At 37.6% G+C, this 24,522-nt stretch overlaps 2 protein-coding genes across 58 annotated transcripts in view; both read right to left on the bottom strand.

The window, feature by feature from the left end:
- Positions 1-1,681, bottom strand: part of si:dkey-1d7.3 — a 40,666-nt gene extending 38,985 nt beyond the window's left edge. For 2 of the 8 annotated variants that reach the window (XM_087301063.1, XM_087301064.1), the window contains exon 1: positions 539-1,681. In XM_087301063.1, the coding sequence (XP_087157189.1) occupies positions 539-581 (43 nt within the window). In that variant the 5' untranslated portion in view covers positions 582-1,681. The remainder of the gene's footprint in view (positions 1-538) is intronic. The other 6 variants (XM_087301067.1, XM_087301068.1, XM_087301066.1 and 3 more) reach the window with 4 other exon arrangements.
- A 10,054-nt stretch (positions 1,682-11,735) lies between these two features.
- The window catches only part of rimbp2a (RIMS binding protein 2a), an 82,663-nt gene continuing 69,876 nt past the window's right edge, over positions 11,736-24,522 (bottom strand). For 20 of the 50 annotated variants that reach the window (XM_087301007.1, XM_087301011.1, XM_087301009.1 and 17 more), the window contains 8 exons: positions 24,455-24,522; positions 24,255-24,363; positions 19,100-19,266; positions 18,853-19,021; positions 16,938-17,035; positions 16,770-16,841; positions 16,535-16,684; positions 11,736-15,100 (listed from right to left, as the gene is read on the bottom strand). The exon at positions 24,455-24,522 is cut by the window's right edge and continues 79 nt beyond it. In XM_087301007.1, the coding sequence (XP_087157133.1) occupies positions 14,912-15,100; positions 16,535-16,684; positions 16,770-16,841; positions 16,938-17,035; positions 18,853-19,021; positions 19,100-19,266; positions 24,255-24,363; positions 24,455-24,522 (1,022 nt within the window). In that variant the 3' untranslated portion in view covers positions 11,736-14,911. Of the gene's footprint in view, positions 15,101-15,830; positions 16,685-16,769; positions 16,842-16,937; positions 17,036-18,852; positions 19,022-19,099; positions 19,267-22,244; positions 22,371-24,254; positions 24,364-24,454 lie in introns of those variants that run through there. The other 30 variants (XM_087301005.1, XM_087301008.1, XM_087301006.1 and 27 more) reach the window with 3 other exon arrangements.

Here is a 24,522-nt window from a genome sequence, read left to right as displayed (position 1 = left end):
TTATGAGCCTTCCAAGTAGGGTTTTATTCAACGTGAATGAAGACAATTCGAGCAAAATTCCCTCCTCACAGTTTCACTATTAAAAGCCATGGCGCAGACTTCAAAACACATGCGATAAAGTTTTAATTCCTCTATTAAATAATCCACTTACAGTAATAACCAAGCAGCTATTTGCATTCCGCAGTTAATTATATAAGTAAATTGCAATTAAATCTAATTTATTTTTTATGCAAAGCAACATTAATACCCATATGGAGCCAAAGTAACATTTATATTAATGTGCTCAGCTTAAGTGCACTTACCAAAAGTTATATCCAATAAAGTTCACAGCACAGGTTACAATTTTAATATGCAAATAAGTTGTATTAATGCAAACTTTTAGAGGTCTTTCAGCTCATTCCCTCACAGACATGACTTTCAATTGTGGCCACAAAAAGTCCATCTCCACCTGGACAGTTTTATGCAGGTTATTATATGAAATTACATTTTAAAAAGCCAAATAAATTAAAAAAAACAAAATAAAAAAAGAATGTCTTACCTTCTGCACTGGATAGGCACAGCATGATAATCATCAGCAACATTGTGCTCGTCTGTACAAATCAGTCCAAACTGCAGCTTAAACTATTTTATTCCTCTAATGCATTTTTATGAGAGAAATGATGTGAGCTTTGAAATTAATTTCCAAATCAAGAAAAGTGACCATGGTGTCCTTACATGTCATGTAAAGTAAAGACAAATGTCCTGGTAGACACAAGGCTCAAATTAAATTACTGCTAAAGGTTAAATAAACTACATAACGTGTTAAAGTACAGACTAAGCGCTGTCCCACTTCACGTGCTGCTGTTTGTGGACCTCACGTCCATCTGAGCCTGAACGATTAGATGTCACGAGCGTAATCCTCTGCAAATGAAATACATGTGCGCTTTATGTTGCCTCACTCGCCTGTCAATGCTCTTCACTTTCAAGTGGACATGACCAACAAATATGACTTTTGTAACGTAAAAAAAAGTCCCTAAATGAACTTTTAACAGTTTCACAACACTCTACACAATGTTTACGTATTGTTTTGGGGGAAATCTATTAAAACGAGTAAAATTGAAACACTGGCGTGGTGTTTGACTTATAAGTTTGCGTAAATTTGGTTAAACTAAGTAAAATTAGTTATAGGATGTCAATAAAATACTTTGAGAATGCACAAACATTGTGTCCGGATGATTGTTCAGTAGGCTAAAGCTGCAAGTTCTTTATGAAGCGTATAGACACTTCAGTGGTTTGAGAGCTGTATTTGCAGCGCGCAAGCGTCCCCTGTTGATGGCCAAACCAAAACAAGTGTCAGGAAGGACACGCTTCAGATGAACACAGCAGAACTGCACATTAAAAAGACTAACGTGATATAAAATGCATCAATATAAATCATTCAAACTGACTTTAGCAAATTATCGCGGGAAGCTAGTTTAAATGAAGCTACACAGATCCTTGAATCTAAACATGTCCTGTGTTTTTGATGCCGACAAAGTGTTTGGCACAGAACAGAGGTCCTCTCGAGTTTATGGTAACTGGACCTTTTATTAGGTTTATACGAGGTTTTTGTTATTTTACAACTAACTAATAATCAGAATTCAGAAAAATTTGTTAACTCACTTGAGGAGAATTTAAATACCTAAACACGTCATTGATCAGTGACCCACACCCAATATGGACGTCACGTTTACCCCTAGTCCACGCCCATCTCATGTTTATAATTGTGACTCTCTGTGGTATTTTACTCCTAACAATATATTTAACAAGATTAGTAGCCTTTCTTTTTTAATAAAATGAAAATACTCCACTGGAAATTATCTATTAAATTAGCTAAATTCCACCAACAAGCTCTATTAGCCTGGAAACTGATTTACAACCATAATTTATCACACCACAAAACATTTTAATGTTTGGAATAATACTGACATTAAGATAAGTAATACATCTTTTTGGGGAATTAATGGTTCAAAAAACATTATTTTTGTTTCTGATCTTTTCAATCAAAATTGGGATTTCTTAACTTAAGTAAATGACATCAGTAAATGACAACAAATTAAAACAAAGGTCAGATGTACAAAACAAATTATGGAAAATAATTTTAGTCTTAAATACTGTAGAAATAAATAGTGGTGATTTTTTTTGGAAGTGATCTCATAATTAGTCCCATAGAGAGTGAAAATGATACTAAACATGAAGATCCACAAGATACGCCATATTAAAAACTTGTACATTCTGTGTGGAATGTGAGTGAGCGGCTCTGGTGGAGAAGGTAAAGTCGAGGGCAGAGAGAGGGACTCAGGATGCATGACCGAGACAGTTGAGTACTGGTTTCCTATAGCTGATCTTTTTCTTATATTAGAAAGTTTATTGTTTTAATGCATGACAACTCTCCTGGAATACCACAGCAGTTCTTGGGGTCTGATATTATGGAGAGACCATCCTTACAGTATCTTTTTCTTATTATGGAAATCAAGGGGGGCAGCAAACATTCTTCAAAATATCCACTTTTGTGTTCAACATCAGAAACTCACAAATGTTTAAAACCATTTGTTATTACATTACATGTGTTGTTTTAATAATTCAGTGTGTGTGGGTAAATCTAAAATGAATAAGGTTTTTAAAATTTAAATCCCAAACCACTGCAGTGCGTAATTTGATGTTTGATGCAAGCCCTTATAGCCCCTGATATATAGCCCTTGAGACAACTTACCTGTGCGACAACTATTTCTCAAATAGCTTTAGTCACATATTGAAATATTTTCAGAGGTAGTCAATGCATCATTATGACATGTTAGGTTATATATTCCCAGAGAGATATACTTTAGCAATTCACTTTATATTCAGAGTCAGTGTGAATTACTAAACTCTCTGTGATTTCTGACTAAAGAAGATCTCGCTAAAGGGAGCGTCATCAATCTCCTGTCAGTAACAACACACGGTGTGACCTGCTCTGCTGCTCTGTTGTGCTTGATGATGTCAATCGCCAATACGAAGCACGATTTTATGTCCTGCTCTCTGATAAGTCCCACAAATTCCTCTACAAGGACACACATGGCACCAACCGTTAATGCAAAGAATAAATCATACCGCTGCTCATGCCAGATGAGGTTAGGTGTAAGTGTTAGTGCCCTACACAAAGGCAAAACTTATGGATATAATGCATGCATTGTGAAGTTTAACATGCGGACATGGATTTCATCTGGAATTTAATCAAACCAGCAACCAGTAGATCCCTCTATTTGCTGGAAACAAATGCAAATGCTTTTGAAAATGAATTTTCCCCCATGGCCCAGTTTACGTACCATTATCATATCAGTCCCATCTGCTCTGATGTCCAGATGTTAGCAGTGTGAGCCAGACCACTGCCGTGAACTGTAATACTCAAAGGTGAACTACAGTTTAGTAGTGATAATATGTAATGGTGGTTAGCATCAGTGTGTTTGACTTATTTTAACAGCCTGTTCCACTAAGAAGAATTCTTCAAGGTGAATAAAGTACAACTACAGTTTACTTCAGTGTTTTTTTTTCTTGATGAGGAGCGTTATGTGATGATATGTTGCCACAGTAACCCAGAATGACAGTAAACCTACTTAGAAAATGAAATATACCACAATGACCACATGTATCTCAATCTCACCAAAGTCCATGACGGACTCCATGCTGCTAAATGATTAGACCACCCTTCACATAAATCAAAATCTGAGATGTCACCGGTATACACAGTACTGTAAGAAATGAAAGCTTTTGGCATTAAAGGATATTCCTAAAGACAGATTGATAGGCAGAGTCTAGGAAAGCCGTTGCTCTGCTTCCTTTAGAAAAAGTCAATTGCAAATGTATATGCTGTGCTGCAAATGGAGTAAATCCAACCCCAAAGAGCACTTTGGGGCGAGTATAATAATGGCCGCCATTTTGAAAAGTCATTACACAGTAAATCACGTCATAACTGACCCTACACAAGGTCTCTGTCTTCTTTCTGAAAAATGCTTCTGCAGATTCATTGAGACATTATGTTTAGACGTTGATACTATTCCCATAGAAATACATACAGTAATTCTGAAGATGTGAATAACTGTGAGATGAAAATCAGATGTTGTCATTTTGAAATGACAGTCATTATGACATGGTGTGAACACTGCAAATATTCAGTGTTGATCCTCAGAAGTGCTCATTGTCACAACTGTAAACTCAACAGCTTCTTCTTCCATATGAGGGGGACTGGTTTTGATTACAGGTTGACTATAATGAACACAAGCAAAATGACTTCTTGAAATCCTGTAGAATTCAATGACCTGAAGTGTTTTCTATTTTTTTTGTGCCGTATGTATCAGGGGATCAGACATTGTCTGAAACTGAGATTAACATAGTGGTGTCCAAACCTGAGCTGGAGGCCTGATGAGTTTATCTTCAACCCTAAAACTAAATAGATATAGCTATATCTCAACTGGTTTGGCCATGGGACCCGAATTTTTGCTGGTCATTAAGCCAATAATTTCCCTCCTTTTTCATATAAATGGAAAGAAAAAAAATAATGGTTGTAGCTTTCCCTACAAATTAATTCTGCAGGAATCCTGTGGGATTTTGGCTTTATGTAGAGGGATCCTGCAGGAATCATGCAGGACTGAATTAAAATCCTATAAAGGACAGAGTATGTTGCCACTGGTTGCTACAGAAGTGGCAGAAGAACTGATGTCCTTTAAACTTGTAACATCCTGCAGAATTAATAGCATTCCTGAAAGATGTTTTGCTGCAATGTGAAAAGTTGAATTTATTCAAATGCCCAAATTGGCAGCATGTTTTTTTTTTCATTTAACTGTAATCTGTTGAAAAGTGTCATTTAAAGGGTGGTAAATGCTAAACATTTATATATTTATACATTTATATATATATATATATATATATATATATATATATATATATATATATATATATATATATATATATATATATATATATATATATACACACACACACACACACACACACACACACACACACACATATATATATATATATATATATATATATATATATATATATACATATATATATATATATATATATATATATATATATATATATATATATATATATATATATATATATATATATATATATATACATATATATATACATACATATATATATATATATATATATATATATATATATATATATATATATATATATATATATATATATATATATATATATATATATATATATATATATATATACAATGGCCACTTTAGGTACACCTTACTAGTACTGGATTGGACCCCTTTTGCCTTCAGAACTGCTTTAATTCTTTGTGGCATAGATTCAACAAAGTACTGAAATATTCCTCAAAGATTTTGGTCCATATTGACACAATAGTATCATGCAGTTGCTGCAGATTTGTCAGCTGCACATCCATGATGCAAATCTCATGTTCTACTACATCTGGTGATTTGGGAGGCCATTGAGTAGAGTGAACTCATTGCCATGTTCAAGAAACCAGTCTGACATGATTTAAGCTTTATGACATTGAGTGGTATCCTGCTGGAAAAAGCCATAAGAAGATGTGTACACTGTGGTCATAAAGGGATGGACATGTTCAGCAACAATAATCAGGTAGGCTGTGGCGTTGACACAATGCTCAGTTGGTATTAATGAGCCCAAAGTGTGCCAAGAAAATATCCCCCACACCATTACATCACCAGCAGCAGCCTGAACCATTGATACATGGCGGAATGGATCCATGCTTTCATTCTGTTGATGTCAAAGTCTGACCCGAATGTCGCAGCAGAAATCAAGACTCATCAGAACCAGGAAACATTTTTCCAATCTTTTATTGTCCAATTTTGGTGAGCCTGCGCAAAATGTAACCTCAGTGTCCTGTTCTCAGCTGACAGGAGTGGCACCCGGTGTGGTCTTCTGCTGCTGAAGCTCATCTGCCACAAGGTCGGAGGTGTTGTGCATTCAGAGATGCTCTTCTGCATACCTTGGTTGTAACGAGTGCTTATTTGAGTTACTGTTGCCTTTCTATCAGCTCAAACCAGTCTGGCCATTCTCCTCTGACCTCTGGTATCAACCAGGCATTTGCATTAACAGAACTGCCATTCACTGGATATTTTCTATTTTTCAGACCATTCTCTTTGAACCCTAGAGATGGTTATGCGTGAAAATCCCAGTAGATTAACAGTTTTTGAAATACTCTGACCAGCCCGTCTGGCACCACCAACCATGACACATTTAAAGTCAGTTAAATTAACGTTCTTCCTCATTCTGATGCTCGGTTTGAACTGCAGCAGATCATCTTGACCATGTCTACAGGCCTAAATTGCTGCCATGTGATTGGCTGATTATAAATTTATGTTAACGAGTTGGACAGGTGTACCTAATAAAGTGGCCAGTGAGGGAAACCTTTGTTACTATTCTATTGTTGAGGGCCAGAAAATTAATGGAAAGGATGTTGTTACTTTATGTATTGAAGTTCAGTAACATCGTTTCATGGTTGTGAACACATTTGTTAAGTATTTATGCCCCAGTCCTGTTTGAAAACTGAAATATAGTGGTCACCCTATACTACTTGAGTTTCCCTAATTCAATCCCTAAATTCATCCTTTACTTTTTACCCACAGTCCAATCTAAGCATTTTGCAATAATGTAATAGAAGAAGATCTGTTTTTGGGTCCATGAATAGCCATTCAGGTAACAGTTCTTTAGAGACATTTTTCTCACAGTATGCACAACTTTGAAGAACTTTGGGTTCTCTTTGCACTTTAAAGAAGCTTTTTGTGGCAAAAGGGAAAGATCCAATGATATTAAAGGTTCTTCATGGAACAATAAATGCCAATAAAGAAGCTATATATTTAATGTTTAGGCTTTGCTACAAACTTCCAGGCAACTGTGCTGAAACTGGTTGTGCCTGAGATGCTCAGAAACAGGATTGAAGACCTCTGAACTAATGCTGCACCAACAAACTCGTAATTGTTAAAAATCACCCAAGTCTGAGGGCAAATTCAGACCTGAAGTCATAAAACAACAAGTGGATCACTTTTAGCAAACAAAGGCATGAGCGTCCGTCAATCGGAGCAGTGGGAACCCTCTGGAAAACTAGCAACGGAGAGTTTGGGAGCCTCAGTCAAAGGCTTTGTGACGTTGATCTATGGATAAAGTTGAGCAGAGACGCTCTCGCTCAGTGTGAGCTGAATTTCTATGCAGGTGATGAATGAATGCGCTCTGCAGTGCGTGTCGTGGATGTATATCACTCTGCTCCCTACAGGATGGAGAGATAAGTTACTGCTAACCTGCAATGTCATTCTACACCTTCCCTCAGGAAATGTAGGGGTCGCGCGCTCGGCTTGCTTAAATTACACAGCCATGTTTGGATTTCTGTAAATTTACCAAAAGTTATCGTAAAAGGTCAGTCTTGCTCGGATATTAGGCAGCATGAGGGTAGACGTCTTCCTTCTAAGGGGGCGGAAAGTACAAGATAGAAGAAACTAGTGGACATTAACTGCAGACAAAGCCACAAGCACTGCTTCAGTCTTCAATATTAATAGTAGCCCACAGCACGGATACTCATGGCTCACATAATGATTCAGTCAAAACATATTCATGAAGACCATGGCAAATTTACACCGTTGTGTCCAGCTCTGACCCATGTGATGAGTTAGCTGCTATTGGACACTCCTCTGTCATTCAGGGAGTCGGTAAGACAGTGCTCTCTGAAAAGGAGCTGCTTTACAGCCTCTGAAATATTCACGAAAAGCAGCAAGATGATGAATGGGAGCCCGTGTCCCCGCTCAGGGCCCTTGTTAAAAGAAGGCGTTGATCGAGAGGTCAAAGCCGGAGAGAATTTTAAACATCCATTGGCCCAGGGCCCCCCGGGATCATTACAGCTCACTCCTGAATGGAAGGAGAGCCGAGCCAAGAGCAAGAGAAGCCTAGCGCAGTGATATACGAGCATAATCATTTCTCGCTCTCCTACTTTTTTTCTTTAGGCAGGGCTGGCCCCACACTTCATCCTCTTGTATTTTGGCTGCTGAAACCTCTGCAATGGGCTCAAGCACTGCAGAATTATGTCCTTTTTTTGTTTTTTGCCTCACCTCAAAACCTCAAAGTGGAAATTTTTTTTATAACAAAAAGTAATAACTTTTTTTATAAAATTGTTATGCAGCTCTTGCTCTGAGATTTTATTACTAAGTGTTTTCATTTTGTTTTCCTAGTTCTTAAATCAAGATGTTTAATCTTGTTTTATGCTCAAAACAAGCACATCTGTCATTGGGGTAAGGAACTTAATCTTGTTTTCTCTTTAGATTAAGTTAAGTATTTTTTTGGCCCAGCTGCAGATATTTGTACTCATTTTAACCAAAAACTCACTTCAATTTTTTTTTCTGAAATCAAGACTTGTTAACTCAAGTGGCTCAGTTTAATCCATCTTGATTTAAGAATTTAAATCAGAATAAGAATTAAATAAAAATTTATTTGTATTTGTTGGGATTATTATTAGTAAACAAATTAATTTATCTATTCATTTTCTTTTCGGCTTAGTGCCTTTATTAATCAGGGGTCGACACAGCGGAATGAACCACCAACTTATCCTGCATTTGTTTTACGCAGCGGATGCCTTTCCAGCTGCAGCCCAACACTGGGAAACACCCATATTCTCTTGCATTCACACACATACACTATGACCAATTTAGCTTATTCAATTCACCTATACCGCATATCTTGAGACTGTGGGGAAAAACGGGGACCTGGAGAAAACCCACACGAACACGGGCGGAACATGCAAACTCCACACAGAAATGCCAACTGACCCAGTTGGGGCTCGAACCAGCGACCTTCTTGCTGTGAGGCGATCGTGCTACCTACTGCACCACCGTGACGACCAGAAAACAATTTCTTTATTGTAAAATATTTGCTCAGAAATTACTAATAATAGTTAAATATTAAACAATAAATTAAATAACGTGAAATTCTGAAGTAGAATAATTAAAGAGCTCCTATTATGGGTTTTTGTAAATGACCTTCCATGCAGTGTGTCGGGCAGCTCTAAGTGAATGAAAACATCCAGCTGAGGTTTAGATCTGAAAGTGCACCGTGTTTAAAACTACTGATTCTACAATGAAAGAGTCGAACGAATGAATCGTTCTGTGTTTGGATCTTTTACCTGTATCGACATTGATATGCGTCATGGCCTTATATATAAATTGCTGGACCCAGTAAAATGTGAACGTGCGATTCCCTTCAAACACTAGTGGAGGTCAAGAGATCATGGGATTGATCATGACGTGAAGATTACTATCACTGAGATGGCCAGAGATGCGGCTGTGGGGAATAAAGAGTTAAAGTCAATACTCACAACAATACCACTGTATGCCTTGTGCTGTGTTCGTTCCTGTCATTTTTCTGATGATTATTACAATAACCTACGCTGCAATGCGGGATTCGCCAGCCATTTGTTAATAAAGGAAGGATCAGCAAAGACTGCTACAAGTAATGTATGGGACTTTCTCAGAAACTGTTACACGGTTTATACCAGTTTCTTCTACCTCCAGATCCTGTACATAAGTGTTTCTTTCTCCTTCCTACAGAACCTATGAGAATATAAGAAATCAGAGTGATATTCAATACATTTTAAGACCTTTTTTAAGACTCTTTCCATACACTTTAAGACATTAAAACCAATTTAGGTTTCAACCGGCAACACTGGCAAGATTTTAACTTACAGTATATTTACTAAATATTAATGTAAGAAACCAATCCAAAACTAAAACATTACTCAAAAACTGAATTATAAGTTGCTCAATGCGACTTATAATCATCTATCATAGATCAGTGCTTGTGCTATATCTCTCAGGTAAAATTTTTATGGGCTATTCCAACAAAATCTCACTGCTATTCATAACTTTTTGATTTAGTGGCTAATTTAGTGGTTAATTTGTATGAATTTGTACGATCTACAGTACTATTTCCTCATCCCCTAATGACGGTTGGGGTTAGGTGTCACGCCTCTTTAAAAATCGGACATTTTCGTAAGACTAACCTAACCTCTAAACTGACAAAACGTAAAATACTTACATTTCCTTGTGAGACCAGGCTGGCTATTCACATATCACATCCAAAACCATTCTGAAAATGCGACACAAGGAGTTCCTGAACTCACGATTCTCTGCTGTTTGTCATTACAACAACCACCAGCAGTTGTTCAACACATACATAGCGTGGTCAATTTTCAGAATACCTGTTGTTCAACTTTTGCCCATGTGTGAATCAATACTGAATGTGTGTCGTTGCTATTACCTGGGATTAGGGTTAAGATTGCTCTGAACCCTGGCTACTTCATAACGTGGTTGGGTGTTTCTCTTTGTATCGCGCTGAACAGTCGACCAGTCACAACAAAATGGGTTATCATTGGACCAATCAGCGCAGATAAGCCTCACAAAAAGTATGGGTTCGAGAACAAATGAATCACAAAACAAATCATATGGGAGTCGTTAGGATAATCAGGTAAAAATAAATGTAAATTATTCGACAACAAAAGTGTTATTTGACCTTGCATGATTATCAACCTGTTGTTGGAGACCCCCAAAACCAAAATACAACTTTTTATAGTGCATAACAGGGGCTCTTTAAAATAGTATTTTGGTGCAGTATCTCTATCTCCATCTCTCTCTTTATTTGTTTTGTTTTTTCATTGTGGCGTATCGGGTGAATTCGTTCAACTCACTGAACTGTTAACTAAGCGTTTAATCATTAATTCTTCAAATCATTAAAGTATAACACCAACCTGATGCAAAGAGGATCTCACATTAGGTGTTGAAAAGCTAGATGATTAAAGTAGATCATTATAAACCACACCAGTCACAATATGTATAAATAATGAGCAGTTCACTTGAAACCGTCATTAAATGTGATTAATGCAGTTCATGGAAGGTGTTGACAGATTTTACGAAAAGTGCAGCTTTCAGCCACATCACACTCACCTTACCCATGACGCCTGTAGCACTGATATACTGAGGTCACTGCTGACATCTACTGGACTGCTGCTGTAATACATGCAGTGTTTGCTGTTGAGAGATTTGCTATGAAAAGTCCAAGTCCTTTGTTGAAAAATAGCACATTTATTTTCATAGAAAATGTATTTTTTACACAATTCTACACATGCACAGCCACACAATAGTCCATATATCAGTGAATACAGACCGACAGGTTCTTTTTTTCTCTTTAATTCACAGAGCGAGCACAAAACTGCAGACTTGAGAGCATCTTTTCTTGAAGACAGCATGGAGAACACTTACACTGTTGAATAGTAAATCTTAAAGCACTAAAAAAGTCTGAAAATCTGTAAATAAAGTATAAACATTTATAAATTATCTACAAATGGAGTACAAAAGATCAACCGAGAGATGAACACTTACAACATTCAGCCACAAACAACACTCGGGATTCATGATCATAGTAGAGAGATTTCTGTTAAATCAAAATATATGTCATCTCTTAGATTTTCTTTTTCTTTTGGCAAAATGATGCTGCAAGCTATACATACAGCTCAACATTTCATACATTCCTTTTTGGATACCCAACCATTTTATTATTATTATTATTATTAATATTATAACTTGTGTTTTCTTCTACAAGAATTAAACTTCATTCACCCTAAATAAATGGCATATTTTTAAATGAAAATGCCTAAATAGTATACTTTTAATATAATTTCTTTTGAAGATTTAAAAATTAACTTTTTTTTTAAACACACAGTATTTACCCTGGATCAGACCATTCAAGAGTGCAATCTAAACCCACCCAACTGGCCATAATATTGTGTGATCAAAGCAGATCACACCTTTCATTTTCCAGTTGCAGAGGCAAGATGTTACGCGGCAATGCTAGAGGTTTCATGTAAACTACTAGATTATAGCTTCAGATCACTGAGTCATCATAGGTAGTTTTGCCTGAGGGTGTTTTTCTGCCTTTGATAATATGTATGTAAAGTCCAACTTTCAATAAAGAGACTATCACAAGGAGTTTGTTTCTACTACGGCAAGCAAAAACCTCAGGAAAAACAGCCAATGATAACAGCAGCCAGACAGAACATGTCCTTCAGACGACGTTCTCATAACCAGCCTGACTCATTTGGCCTTTATGATAAAAAAATCACTTTATTACCACAGTTTTACCACAAATATCATTATTAAAGTAACTATGGATAGTTTGTGGTTCTACCATGGTTGAAAAGTTTCTATTTGTAGTAAAGCCGTGGTCAATTGTCATAAAGGATATTAAACTAGTTAAAGTGTTTACCCAAAATTGTGATCATCCATCCACATGGTTAATCAGCTATACTAATAGAGAAGACTCCAGATCCAGATCTGTTTTTACATTACTGTGATGGTTGAGTTTAGGGTTGGGATACGTGTAGACAATAATAGAATACAATTAATAAGAAATTTAGCAAATAATATATATAGTTTTTGTTAACTTCCAGCCACAACCGTATGTGATCTATAGCTGATCAACCATGTGGATGGAGGATACCAGCCTTCTGAGCCTACTAGTGGGCACAGAAGGTCCCTGCTGGCCCATATCTATCAGCTGATAACCACTGATAACGCCCATTCAATCAAGTAATAACATTCGAAGGGTGTTTCAAACCTGTATGACTTTGTTTCTTAAACATATTGCATTACATACGTATGTTTTTTTTTCCATTTACAGTATGGTTTTTACGGGCAAAAGAAAGATAAAACTTGAAACCACAAAAAAAAAAAAAAAAAAGACAAACAGTTTTAAAATGACCAGAGGATGAGTAAATAATGACATCCTTCTCATTTTAGGAATACAGTCCCTTCACACAGAACACGTTCTTGCAATTAATTGGAATGGCAAACAAAACAGCTTTCAAGACCCAATGTTCTTTTAAGCTGATGCTAAATTTAAAAAAATGCCCGAACAAACAGAAAACTCCCCTAATATTCCAATATGGTTCCCATTTTTTGGGTACCAAATAAGAACAATTGGGTAATAACCCATGTGCATTCTTTTTAACTTATGTTCACAGAGTAATGCAGGGTCTTTTTTTGTGATAACTGAAAGAAAGTGTTAAATGTTCTAAGAACATTATATTAATGTTACGTTAAAAAGGAAGAGAACGTTCAGTGAACTAGAAACTAACATTCCCAGAATGATCAACATCATTGATCTAACCCAGCAGGCAGGCACTGGACGTCAACTTGACGTTGTACCCCAACGCTGTGGGATGTTGGATTTTGGTTACTTCTCAACACAACCTAAAATCAACAAAATATCAACGTCTAATGATGTTACAGCTTGACGTTGTGTGGACACTACCATTATGACGTCTATCAAATGGATTTTGGTTGCCATACCTGACAAATAAATGTCAGTATTTAACGTCAATATAACGTTGGTTTAAGATGTGACTCAACGTTGAATTTTGGTCACTTTCCAACATAACCAATAAACAACAAAATATCAATGTTATTTGACATTGTTATTCGGACATAAAAATAACATTGTCGAACCTAATATTGATGTCTTTTAACATTGTGTGTTAACATTGTGTGTTAACAAACAAAAATTGTAAGCTGGGGAAGCACTCAATAGCGAATGCTGTAAAAATATATTATGTCCATCTTTTTCATTTTTACACAGGAAAATACTTAAAAATCATCAAAAACGTGTTCTGGGTAAACCGGTGGAATTTGAGGAGACACCAAGACACCCTCTTTGCTTAAATCTTTCTTTTCAAGACCAAACCACCCTTATTGACTTCAGAAAGGAACAGGAAACAACTGGTAATTAGCAGCACGTCACAGTATCACAAAAGTTTTGAACAACATATGTCCCTTATCAGATTTAAGGGGTTGCACAAACATGGATGCAAAGGGGACACACGCTCGCACACATAAACACCCTCACATTCACCAAAACACGCACACACATACCGATTGTGCATTTGAAAGGCAAACACAGACACTTTCCAATGTATTTTTATAACTTGAAAATCATTCTTGTGATAATACAGGAAAATGAGTTCTCAGAGCAAGCAAAAGGGAGAGTACTTGGCAAAGACTGATGTATGAAGACATCAGATACAGCCCTTACGAAAATAACCATGGTTTATGCTCTTATACAGTAGTAAAGTGTAGAAGCCGTGGTTTTTGGCAGATTGATAACCATAGTTCTAATGCCATGGTTTCTGTAGTAAGCCATGGTTCATTTTCGTAAGAGAGGTAATTATACTGTACGTACTGAGTAAAGATGAAGGCCACAGCAATGTTTAAAAGGATTTGCTCATCCATTGTCCTGGTCAGTAATGTATTGTTGCACCTTGCCCATCTATCTAAAAATGCTTCTCAATGGAAATGTTATTTGATTGTGGTCCTTTTAGTGTGTCGGACTAATGCACTTGATGTGGTCTGGAGCTTGACAGCATTTGCTTCTGTTAGACTGACAATGTCAGGCCGTACTTTTGAAGTGGTTGTGATTACCAAGCGCTTTACCAAACTTTAAAATCAGTGAGATTAAACGGTTAGTTAAAAATCCAGCACTTTGATTTGAAATATGGAAATTAGAATGGAAGAAATTGCTTAAATATTAACAGCCTTTACATCACAGTATGAATAGATGCTTTCATTGTGGCGGGCAATTAACACTGATATGAGTGATCTCTTTATGTACTGTATGTCATTCCTTTTCATCTGGATTTTAGGTCTATTTTATAATGTGTACGTGGCATGTTAATGAGAAAGCCGTTTAGATTTTTTTTTTTTGTGAGGAAAAGACTTTTCTGAAGCATCAGGGACTTGCGATTTCCCTTTTGAGAGAAATTTGTATGCTGTTTTAGCCATATGAATTTGAAATCAAACTCATACTTTTACTTTGAGAACTTTTTGAGCAGTTTCTTCCCCTTAGAGAGCAGTCCTTTTTTCTTTTTAGACGCCAGGTCTCGTGGACCCCTGGCGGGGCTCAGCGGCCTGACTGGGCCAACAGGAAGCAACGGACGCACAGTGGGTGAGGCGGGTCTTCCTAGGGCCGGAGCTGGCACTGTACTTTCCACAGGCACCTAATGAAACATCCATGGGGAAGGGAAAAGTGGGGGATATTACACAGCAAGCCTATCTTTGGCCTTATCATCTGCCTCCTTTTAACTTTTAAATTGCCTCAGACTAGACTGACTGAATTATAATACTGCTCACAGACTGGAATTCTATTGAGAAAAGGCAGATGATATGGCTGAACTGAACTGAATTAACTGATTCATTGGCCTGCTAATCAAAATAGGAAATGTATAAATGTCCATTAATTAATTTGTATTGTTATACAACATCAAAATACACAGACCTTACAGCACAAGGACTGAACAGCACACAAACCAACTGCAGATACCATACAAGTCTAATGCACTGGAACATTAAGCATGTTTACAAATATTTAACTTTAATAATCTTTAGATGACAATACATCATTCATACTGAATTTATGCTACATATAAATCCTATTATGTACCATTTATGTGTAAAAATCTGTATAAAAATCCCTTGCATGAGACTGATTGCTGGTATCGCCAGTTGTTCAACTTACCTAGCAAAGACAAAAGTCTGCTAGGGTGGGAAAGGAACAACAATCCTCAGCTTTTTGTCTTTTTTTGGCAAAGCCGGTGGGAAAAAAAGGAAAATCGAATGCAGCGACATCATTAAAAAAAAAAAAAAAAACATCGATTATGAGGAGAGAAAAAAAACAACAACAGCACATAAACACAAACGAACATATACTGTACTGTATGTCCACTAGCATTTGTTTCACTTGTTCATTTATTTCAATTGTAATTACATCATGAATGCTATCATTTTAGTCTCTCTGGAAGAGATGAGATGAGTAATATTTATATGTTCTGTTAGTTCATATGATCTGAAAAATAGAGTTGTTTGTTTTTGACAATGTGCAATATAAAAAAAAGAAACAAAGCCTCCTCAAAGAAGTACAACATCTGGGGTAATGTAGTTTACCTTTATATAAAAGCTACAGGTCTGTTCTGGAAAAAACAGGCATGCGTCAATTAAGTGAGTTTCCAAATCAGTCAGGGTCACAAATCACGAGCCATGGACCCTATGGATTTCACAAAGCACTTTGACTAATGCAAACAGCTTCACTTAAGTAGGGTTTTGTGGTTCAGTGCAAAGATGCTTTATGCTTTATTCATAGTCCGGTGCAGGAACAGAATTTGGCCTTTTCCACGGTCCTCTGGCGAACATTCGCTCTCTTAATAGAGTCACTTTCATACCTGTCTCTCTATGCTCTCAAAAAAAAAGGCTCTGTTTGCAGTGGGCTTTGCTTCTCCCTTTCCTAGAGCAAGAAAGGTTGGACTGGAAACCACCACCACGGTCACATAACGAAAAAACAAACAAGCACAAGAAAACACAGAGACGGCGAGTGGACCGAAACTCAAACGGAGGATGAATGGACACAGGGCCTAGCGCTGAGAACGGCGATGGTGTACCCGTTTGGCCTCTGGACGTGCTGCCGGTGCCGGATTGGACTCGTCCTGACCATGGTGAGAGGGAGTGTCCGTCAGATAGACCTCCACGTCATCAGGCACTTCTTCAAGAAAGTTGGATGGAACCAAGCCCCGATGTCCATTAAGCTCACCCTGATAGACGGAAAAAAAAAAGGGGAGGAAATGGTTTCACAAACTCTGAAAAAAATGTAGCAACTGTGCCAGCATCTATACTTACATAATAAAAGCCATCCTCATCTATATCTCCAAAAACAGCAACGATATCTCCAGCACAGAATGTCAGTTCAGCCTGCCATAGAAACAGTCAGTACATCAGAAACAGTAAACACGTGGAAAATGAGCAGATAAAAAAACCTGAGAGTTCAGAAATACACATTTGCACTACCTCAACATCTACATTTGGGGAGCTCTCTCTGGGGTCGTAATCATACAGGGCAACCATTCTTCTTGTGGCCACTGGATGGCGACCTCTCCTATTTTGTTCTGTTGGATAGAGAATCGTTTTTTCTCTGAGGGAGGATGAATTCAATACACGGGCTGCATTCGAAATAGCATATTTACCAACTATAACTTAAGATACGAGACGAAAAATACTGAAAATAATATGTAATTCTGCAAGAAATTATGCATCAATGGATACTTTACTATCCCACAAGGCCACAGGAAAGAGGATTTGTTAATCACAGTGAAGTAATGCAACAAAATGCTGGTGGGTCATGAGGTAATGACATGTGAAATGTATCTCCAAATTACGCACACGTTACATAATTTATACTGTATGGAACATACTTTATTTAGATGGCATTAAGAAATCACTTTTTCAAATTAAATACGCACTATGGCATTTACAGAATATGGCATCTCCTATGCCAGTGGTTGCCAAAGTGGGGGTCGTGACCCCCTCGGACAATAAGGGAGGGTCGCTTGGTGATTTTCAAAAATCTAATAAATTTTATTAAACTATTAAAATGGCCATATTTTATCAATAACCTACAGAAGAAAAATAGAAGGTAATACCCAGGTAGCAAAAAATTCTGGCCCAGATTTGGCATGAAGCTGGCACAACAGGCATTTGTCCGGCACTGGCATACAGCATGTGGGCCAAACAAGGCCAAGGATTGACAGAGGTGACACCATCTTAAAGACATCACGCGAAACATGGCCAGATGTCAAATGTAGTATTTGGCCCAGAAGGTAAAAATTAATTTGTGGGCCACGTATTTTTGGCCTGTTGTGACCCATTTTTAAAATGCCTTTAAATTATTTTTTTGAGTAAAGAAATATTTTGATGCACAAAGTCATTTCCATCTTCTTGTTTGTATCTTCTAATGCCTTTATTTTAATCCAGGAAACAACAAGATTTATTAATCTATTGTTCCCTGTATGTTGCAAATAAACTGAATTAAACCTACATTACATTTATTTTAACCAAATTATTATTTTACAAATTGAAGCTCAATGCTTCATGGGTTTATCAATTTCATTGCAGTCGTGAAATTAACCAAATATGGCTTCCAGACAATGGCCAAACATGGGCCATAGCTGGCCCAGTTCAGGTCGAGTTATGGGTTATTAACCTAGCTGAGACTAGGCCCAGATATAGTCCTTGTTTGGCCCTTATATGGAAGCCAGACTTGGTCCAGTCCTGTACCGTAATTCACTGCGGCATGTGAGCCAAGCAAAATCTGATTGTGTGGGTCAGCTGGGCCAAAGAAATTTTGCTATGTGGGTAGTTACATTACAAAAAACAACATACAGATAAAAAGCCCTCATCAGATGCTGCATAATGGTTTTATGGCACCAGGTTAAACTTTCTCACACCTTTACAACTCTCACGTTTAAACAAAAAATAGACTTGGGCCTATTGAGTGAGCTGTTGTGTGCAAGCTTTATATATTTTTAACCGCCTCAGAGGATATTGCGGGTTGTGGTTGTAAGTCACCGGCATCGTTATTTTGGGGGTTGCAGACTGAAAGGTTTGTACTATTCTGTACATTAGGTCTTTATGCAATAAACTTGTCACAATACATGCATGTGACAATAAAGTGCATATGGCATAAAGAATAAAAAAATAACCATATTGTGGTTATTAATATAGCAATTAATTAATGACTATTTTAACAGTTTTAAATATTAAACAGATAATCTGTTTTATTTTGGTTAGAAAGCTTGTTATATTTGTCTGATCTGAAAATGCGATCCATGACTCAAAAACTATATTGAAGCCATGATAAGTCAGAAGTGGTTATATTTTTGTATCATTACAGTAAGCACAGATCAGTGGCAAGAAAAACTCTCACCTATTCTGTCTACAGGAGTGTTGAGTGGGAGAAATCCCTGTTTCATGAGCTGCTCCATGGTTTCATCATCCTCAGCACGGATTTCCGACACCATGTTACAGGGGATAAGTCCAGACCTGCCCCGGATCTCCCCACGATAAAAGCCATCATTATCCTTATCGCCATATACCTTAGAGACAGAGGGATGCTCAAACAACGGGTGGGCCATTTAACAACAGATTCTTTACTCCAGCTGAGTTAAACTGACCTTGATTATCTGTCCCTCTTTAAAAGGGAGCTCCTCGTCAGCGGCGTCAGGGTTCGGGGACATAGAGAGAGGGTCATAGTCAAACAGCGCCACAAAGATTCGGAAATCCTCCTGCTCGGACTCATCGTAATATGGGGGAGAGCGCCGGCTTCGGTCACGGTATCCATCTACAGTGAGAAAGATTGGTAAAAAATAATTCAAAGGCAGATATAATAGGCATGATGTTACCCTATATGAATAGATGGATAGCCATGTCCTACGGTGTTATACATTTTACAATTACAATTATTAGTACTGCTTATATTAATTGAGAAAAACTGTTTACTTATTTTCCAGTAATATTTGTATTTATACATTTCAATTAAATGGTCCAGTTTAAATAAATTTGTTTAGAAATTAATGTTAAAGTGTTTTATGATAACTAACGCTGAATTTATTTAATAAAAAGAGTAAAACATAACACTGTGAAATATTATTACAAAATTATTCATTTTCTATATATTTTATTTTTGATTTCATATGATCATTCAGAGATCAGTGAATTATGCTTTAATGCTCAAGGCAGATGTATAGACCATTTCAATGTGATGATGTCATTGGCCCATGCACTTTCCTGCTTGCTATCAAACTCATGGAGTTAACATGTTAACAATGGTTTAGCAGCAGAACCACGCCTCACTTTGTCTCCTTAACCAATCACTTACTCTCTAAACTTATTTAAGGCAGACCAGCCCTCTAGCACTGTTCTTCTTGTTCTTTTGAACCCACCCTCCCTCCCTCCCTCTATTTCCTTGCTTCCCATTCACAATTCTATAAACCTCACTTTACTAGGTTTATGTACTAGGCGGTCCAATCACCCTACTAAAATATTACAAAGACTGTACCCCCACTTTGAGTCTCTGGACATCATCGTAGGACGCCTGATCAACCTACCTTCCTGTTCACTGTTTTTACTCTACTTCCCTTCCTCTTTATCTCACTGTTCTCTTACCATCCTCTTCATCCCTACAATAAAGTCTGGCTCAAGGTGTGGCATGGTCCATGCCGGTGAATTTCATAACTGTACAAGTTTTCCACCACATTCATTCTTCCAAATTCTTCCAAAATTCATCCCACCACAGCTACATTACAGCTTCTTATAAATTCAAAACATTCAGTCATTGTTGTTGTTTTTAATAGCGGGTTATAATCGCACCAAAACGCATTAAAAGGAAAGTGAATTATAACAGAGTGAATTTTTCTGTTACTGTAGTAGGGCTGTGCGCTATTTGTTTAACAATGACAGGTGTGCAATTCGAGAGGCCATTAAACATGTTGTAGCTTTTAGTTAAGATAAACACGGTTTCCTGTGATTCTGCATACATTTAACGATATCTTGCTGGAGTTTATTGCCGTTTCAATTTACTTTAGGATGCATCAATGCCACTCTGTAGGTCGACTGGAGACATTCAGAAATATTTCTAGCAAATCTTATAAATGTTGGAGACATACTCTCTACAAAAATGCAATAAATCGCACTTCAGCAGTGTTTATTTGAGAGTGCACTAGAAGATCTGTGCTTGAGCAGCATATTTGAGAGCGTGCAAGAAGTTTTGTGCACGAGCAGAAGAAATCGGCGCGCAAGCAAAGAGATTGGCATGCTCGTATTAACGTTACATAAATGCGATCCCCGACTTGTAATACTGTGCTCACCACATTTTTCCATTTGTCATTAAAATAACGACATAGGTAGTTGGTAGATTTGTGTAAAAGAACTCCCGCCACAGCTGGAAAAAAATCCTAGAGGAAACACTGCTGTAACAAGAGGCAAATCAATAACAACTTTGTGTTAAAACAGCTATCATAACATTATTTATCGGTATGTGGCTCTTTTTGGATTCTTAGAAGTTATGGAAATTAAAAATGTAACAGGAAATAAGTCAAGATCATTGTTTTTGTTTACATCCCTCAAAATGGTCTATAGCATCAATGTTGAAAATATGTGGTTAATATTTTTTATAGAAACCAGGATTTGATGAATATAAAGCTTGACAAGAGCATGGCAAAAAATACTGTGACGTTTGATTAATGTCTTTAAAAACACATACTGACCTCAAACATCTAGTTTATAATTTTGTTTGTTACATTATTTGATTATTATTTAATATTATTTATAAGTAGTCATCTACCAAAATGCTGTCCAGTTGACCTGCAATTGAAAACCATAAAAGACACTTTTAATTTTAAAGTACAAGCTTATACAAGACTTTTGAAATGTGGGCATACAAACATCCAAATGATATTTTAAAGCAAAAACAAACAGCACACATCCAATGTTCTCCGTATATAATAACAAACATGCAATTCAGTCCAATGGAGTGAAATTCCTCTCCATATTTGCACAATACATTTATTTGCCAAACATGTTATGGGTGGGTTGAAGAAAACAGACATTTCTTACAGTAATATGATGGCTGTGATGTGTGTCACTGTGTGTGTTTGCCTGAGTGTGTGGGTGTGTGGTGATTGGGAGTGAAACACCCATATGGCAGCCAATTACAGATGAGCAGCAAGCCAAACATGAAGCTCCTGACAGCCACACACACAAACAGAGAGAGAGTGAGAGAGAGAGAGAGAGAGAGAGAGAGCACGCAGTCTGAGCTACTGTAACCATGCAGAGATCTGGATCTGAGGAAGACCCATCAGATGGGGCGCATTAGCCCTGGATAAAACTACACCTGTTTCCTTTTGTCCCTGTCGCATTTTTTTTTTTTTTTGGAGCTATGCTCGACTGTGACTCCAACATGCCCAAAGTGCATTCCAGACAGTTGCCTTTGCAGTTGATGCCAAGAAACCATTTGTGTTCTCTTACTGGTCAACTGCTACCTACAGTAGGTACATAATCATTCAGTGTAAGATGCCGCCCTTTAACTTTCACCATTCAGTCATGCATGGCCAAAGTAAAAGAATGATTGTGGTCGGGTTGAAAAGAGGAGGGGTTTGGCAGGCATCCATTGGTGGGGCAGTGCAAAGGGGAGGAGCATTCTCTGTGCAAACATGTTGCTATTGGCTCTTACAGCCCCGCTTCCAACACAAGCGTCCATCTCGGTGCAGTTTCATGCGGTTGGCCATATTCTTTCTCCTTGGACCTCGCTCTAACACATACCATAGGGAGGCCTGCGTCCCCCGTGCCTCCGGGAGGACCATGTCCTGTGCCGCGCTACACTGCCATAGTAAACATCCTCCTTGACGGGAGAGAGGTTCCCTTCACTGTTACTCTCAGTGGTTATCTCTAAGGGAAACACCAATCAGAGTGTCGTTATACCACCCTGTCACCCTGTCCAGGCTGAAGACACCCAACTACTCTGGCATCTCTTTGGGAAACCTTGGCTGCATCCGAAAGCTAGGCAGACTTGTTGCCTGATCAATCAGATAGTTGTGAGGAAGCATCATGGTTTAACTATCCACAACAAACACAAACAGCTGGTCAAACTGACCAACAACTGCAACGTTTTGACTTCGTTTTAAGTTGTTAGCTCAACTGTCATGGAATCAAATACAAAGTACAGCTACACAATTAATTGTTAAAAGATCACAATCTCACTTCAAACACCCATGCAATCTCAATTCTAAATGATCATGATTTGCATATGCTTATTAAAGCTTTGACAATTCATAGTAGTGTTAAAAATCAGAGTATGAAAGCAACGTTATGCTTCAAATGAGATTGTAGTAATTACATTGTTATGCCAATAGGCCAATATTTAGCAATAAATTAATAAGAGTGAGTTGTTTATTTATTCATTTGATATGAGATAATATTTTTTTAATATTTAAAACAAAACAGAATGCTACAAATGATGTTTTGCTACTTTTTTTCAATAATTTTATTTAGTTTTTTAGTTTAAAGGTTCAAGACACCCTGGAATACTTTTAAAAGAAAGTACAGATTTATGTGTGTTGAGCATCAGTTTAGACAACGTTAGCATCTGTCAGCTTTAATTATGGGGAAAACTGGATAATTTTGAGCTTTTGTCAGCTAATTTCATCTTCCGGGTTTAAAATTATTTTTGGGGCGGGATCAAAATCGTAGACCTAGCGTGCATCTCCTGGTGGAGTGGTGACGCTTGATTTCTCATTATTGTTCATAGCGGAGTTTTCTTATTCTATGAGAAGACCCTGCTTCTTAATTATGCATGAGAGCATGAGATGGTTTGCAGCAAGCATTTTTGTCGAGAGAGCTGTACGAGAATTAGGGAATGGCAGACTTTGTCTTTTATTAGTTAAGTTTGTCATTATTCAGACACATCGCCTATATCCGTGCTGCTGTATTCGCCTATGTTTAAAATGGTCCGGATTACTGGCAGTTGAAATAGATAGGGCAGGAGACCTGCTGCACTGCTATCCACTGTGTCTGATTCTGACCCGGGGATTTAGGAGGAGAGAAGTCCTCCTCATTTAATGTTTATATAAACATGATTATCTTTATAATGATATAACAAATTGTGGATATGTTTATATGAAATGACAACTAACAAATCTAACAGGACATTAAATTACTTACTGTTTTTTTTTTTTTTTACTTTGTAAACTATAAAATCATGTCTCCTCACGGTTTGTGTCTCATTTTGTGAGCCAACTAACAACAGTTGTTTGCTCCCCTCTTTATCACCTGCTGTGCCGGCCACGCCCACTCTTCCCTTTGCTTTCAGCGCTCCTCACCCATCTCGGAGCATTTTTTAAAAACATTCTGAGGTAGACTTGAACAGAAAGAGGGGGGTTTCATAAAGCTTTAAAAATTGTGATCCTCAGTTATTCAAAAACTAGCAAAAACGTTGATCTATGCCCCCTTGAAAAATAAATCAGAAAAAATAAATTCTCAGAATACAGACTATGACATGATCACTGGAATCGGATGTCCCCTGTTGCCTTCTAACCTGCGCAGGCAGCAATTCTTAGCTTTCGGACGCAGCCCTTATGACAGACATAAAGAATCAGAGAGGGTTACAATGGCTGAAAGCAACAGGATATGATTATGACTGGAACACACAGTGGTGGTCTGGCACACACTGACAAGCTTATGGACATTTAACAGTTTAAACAGAGTTAATGTGGAGGACAGACAGTCCCTGAACTCAAGTCTCAGATTCTTGTCTTTAACTAGAAGAGCACTTACCAATAGATGGGACCGTGAGGGGTCGGCGTTGGGGTTGAGGACCTCGGTGAGGTGCCTTCCGGTATGAATCCCGATCCAGCTGACCCGAAGATAGAGTGCTGCCTCCAGTCTTGAATGGGGAAGAAAAGAAAACAATTTACAGTGATGCAAACCTAGATGTTTTGGGAATATTTTGTGATGTGTTGAATTTTCTGCAATACCTTGAGAGCATTGTGGGAGTTTCGCCGCCTGCCTTCTTCATGCTGCATTTCAGAATACAACTCCTCCT

Source organism: Danio rerio, chromosome 21 (assembly GCF_052040795.2).
Source record: "Danio rerio strain M-AB ecotype USA chromosome 21, GRCz13ab, whole genome shotgun sequence".
In the NCBI taxonomy this organism is placed as follows: domain Eukaryota; kingdom Metazoa; phylum Chordata; class Actinopteri; order Cypriniformes; family Danionidae; genus Danio; species Danio rerio.
Note: the sequence above shows the minus strand (reverse complement) of the source record. Positions and strands in the feature narration are given on the sequence as shown.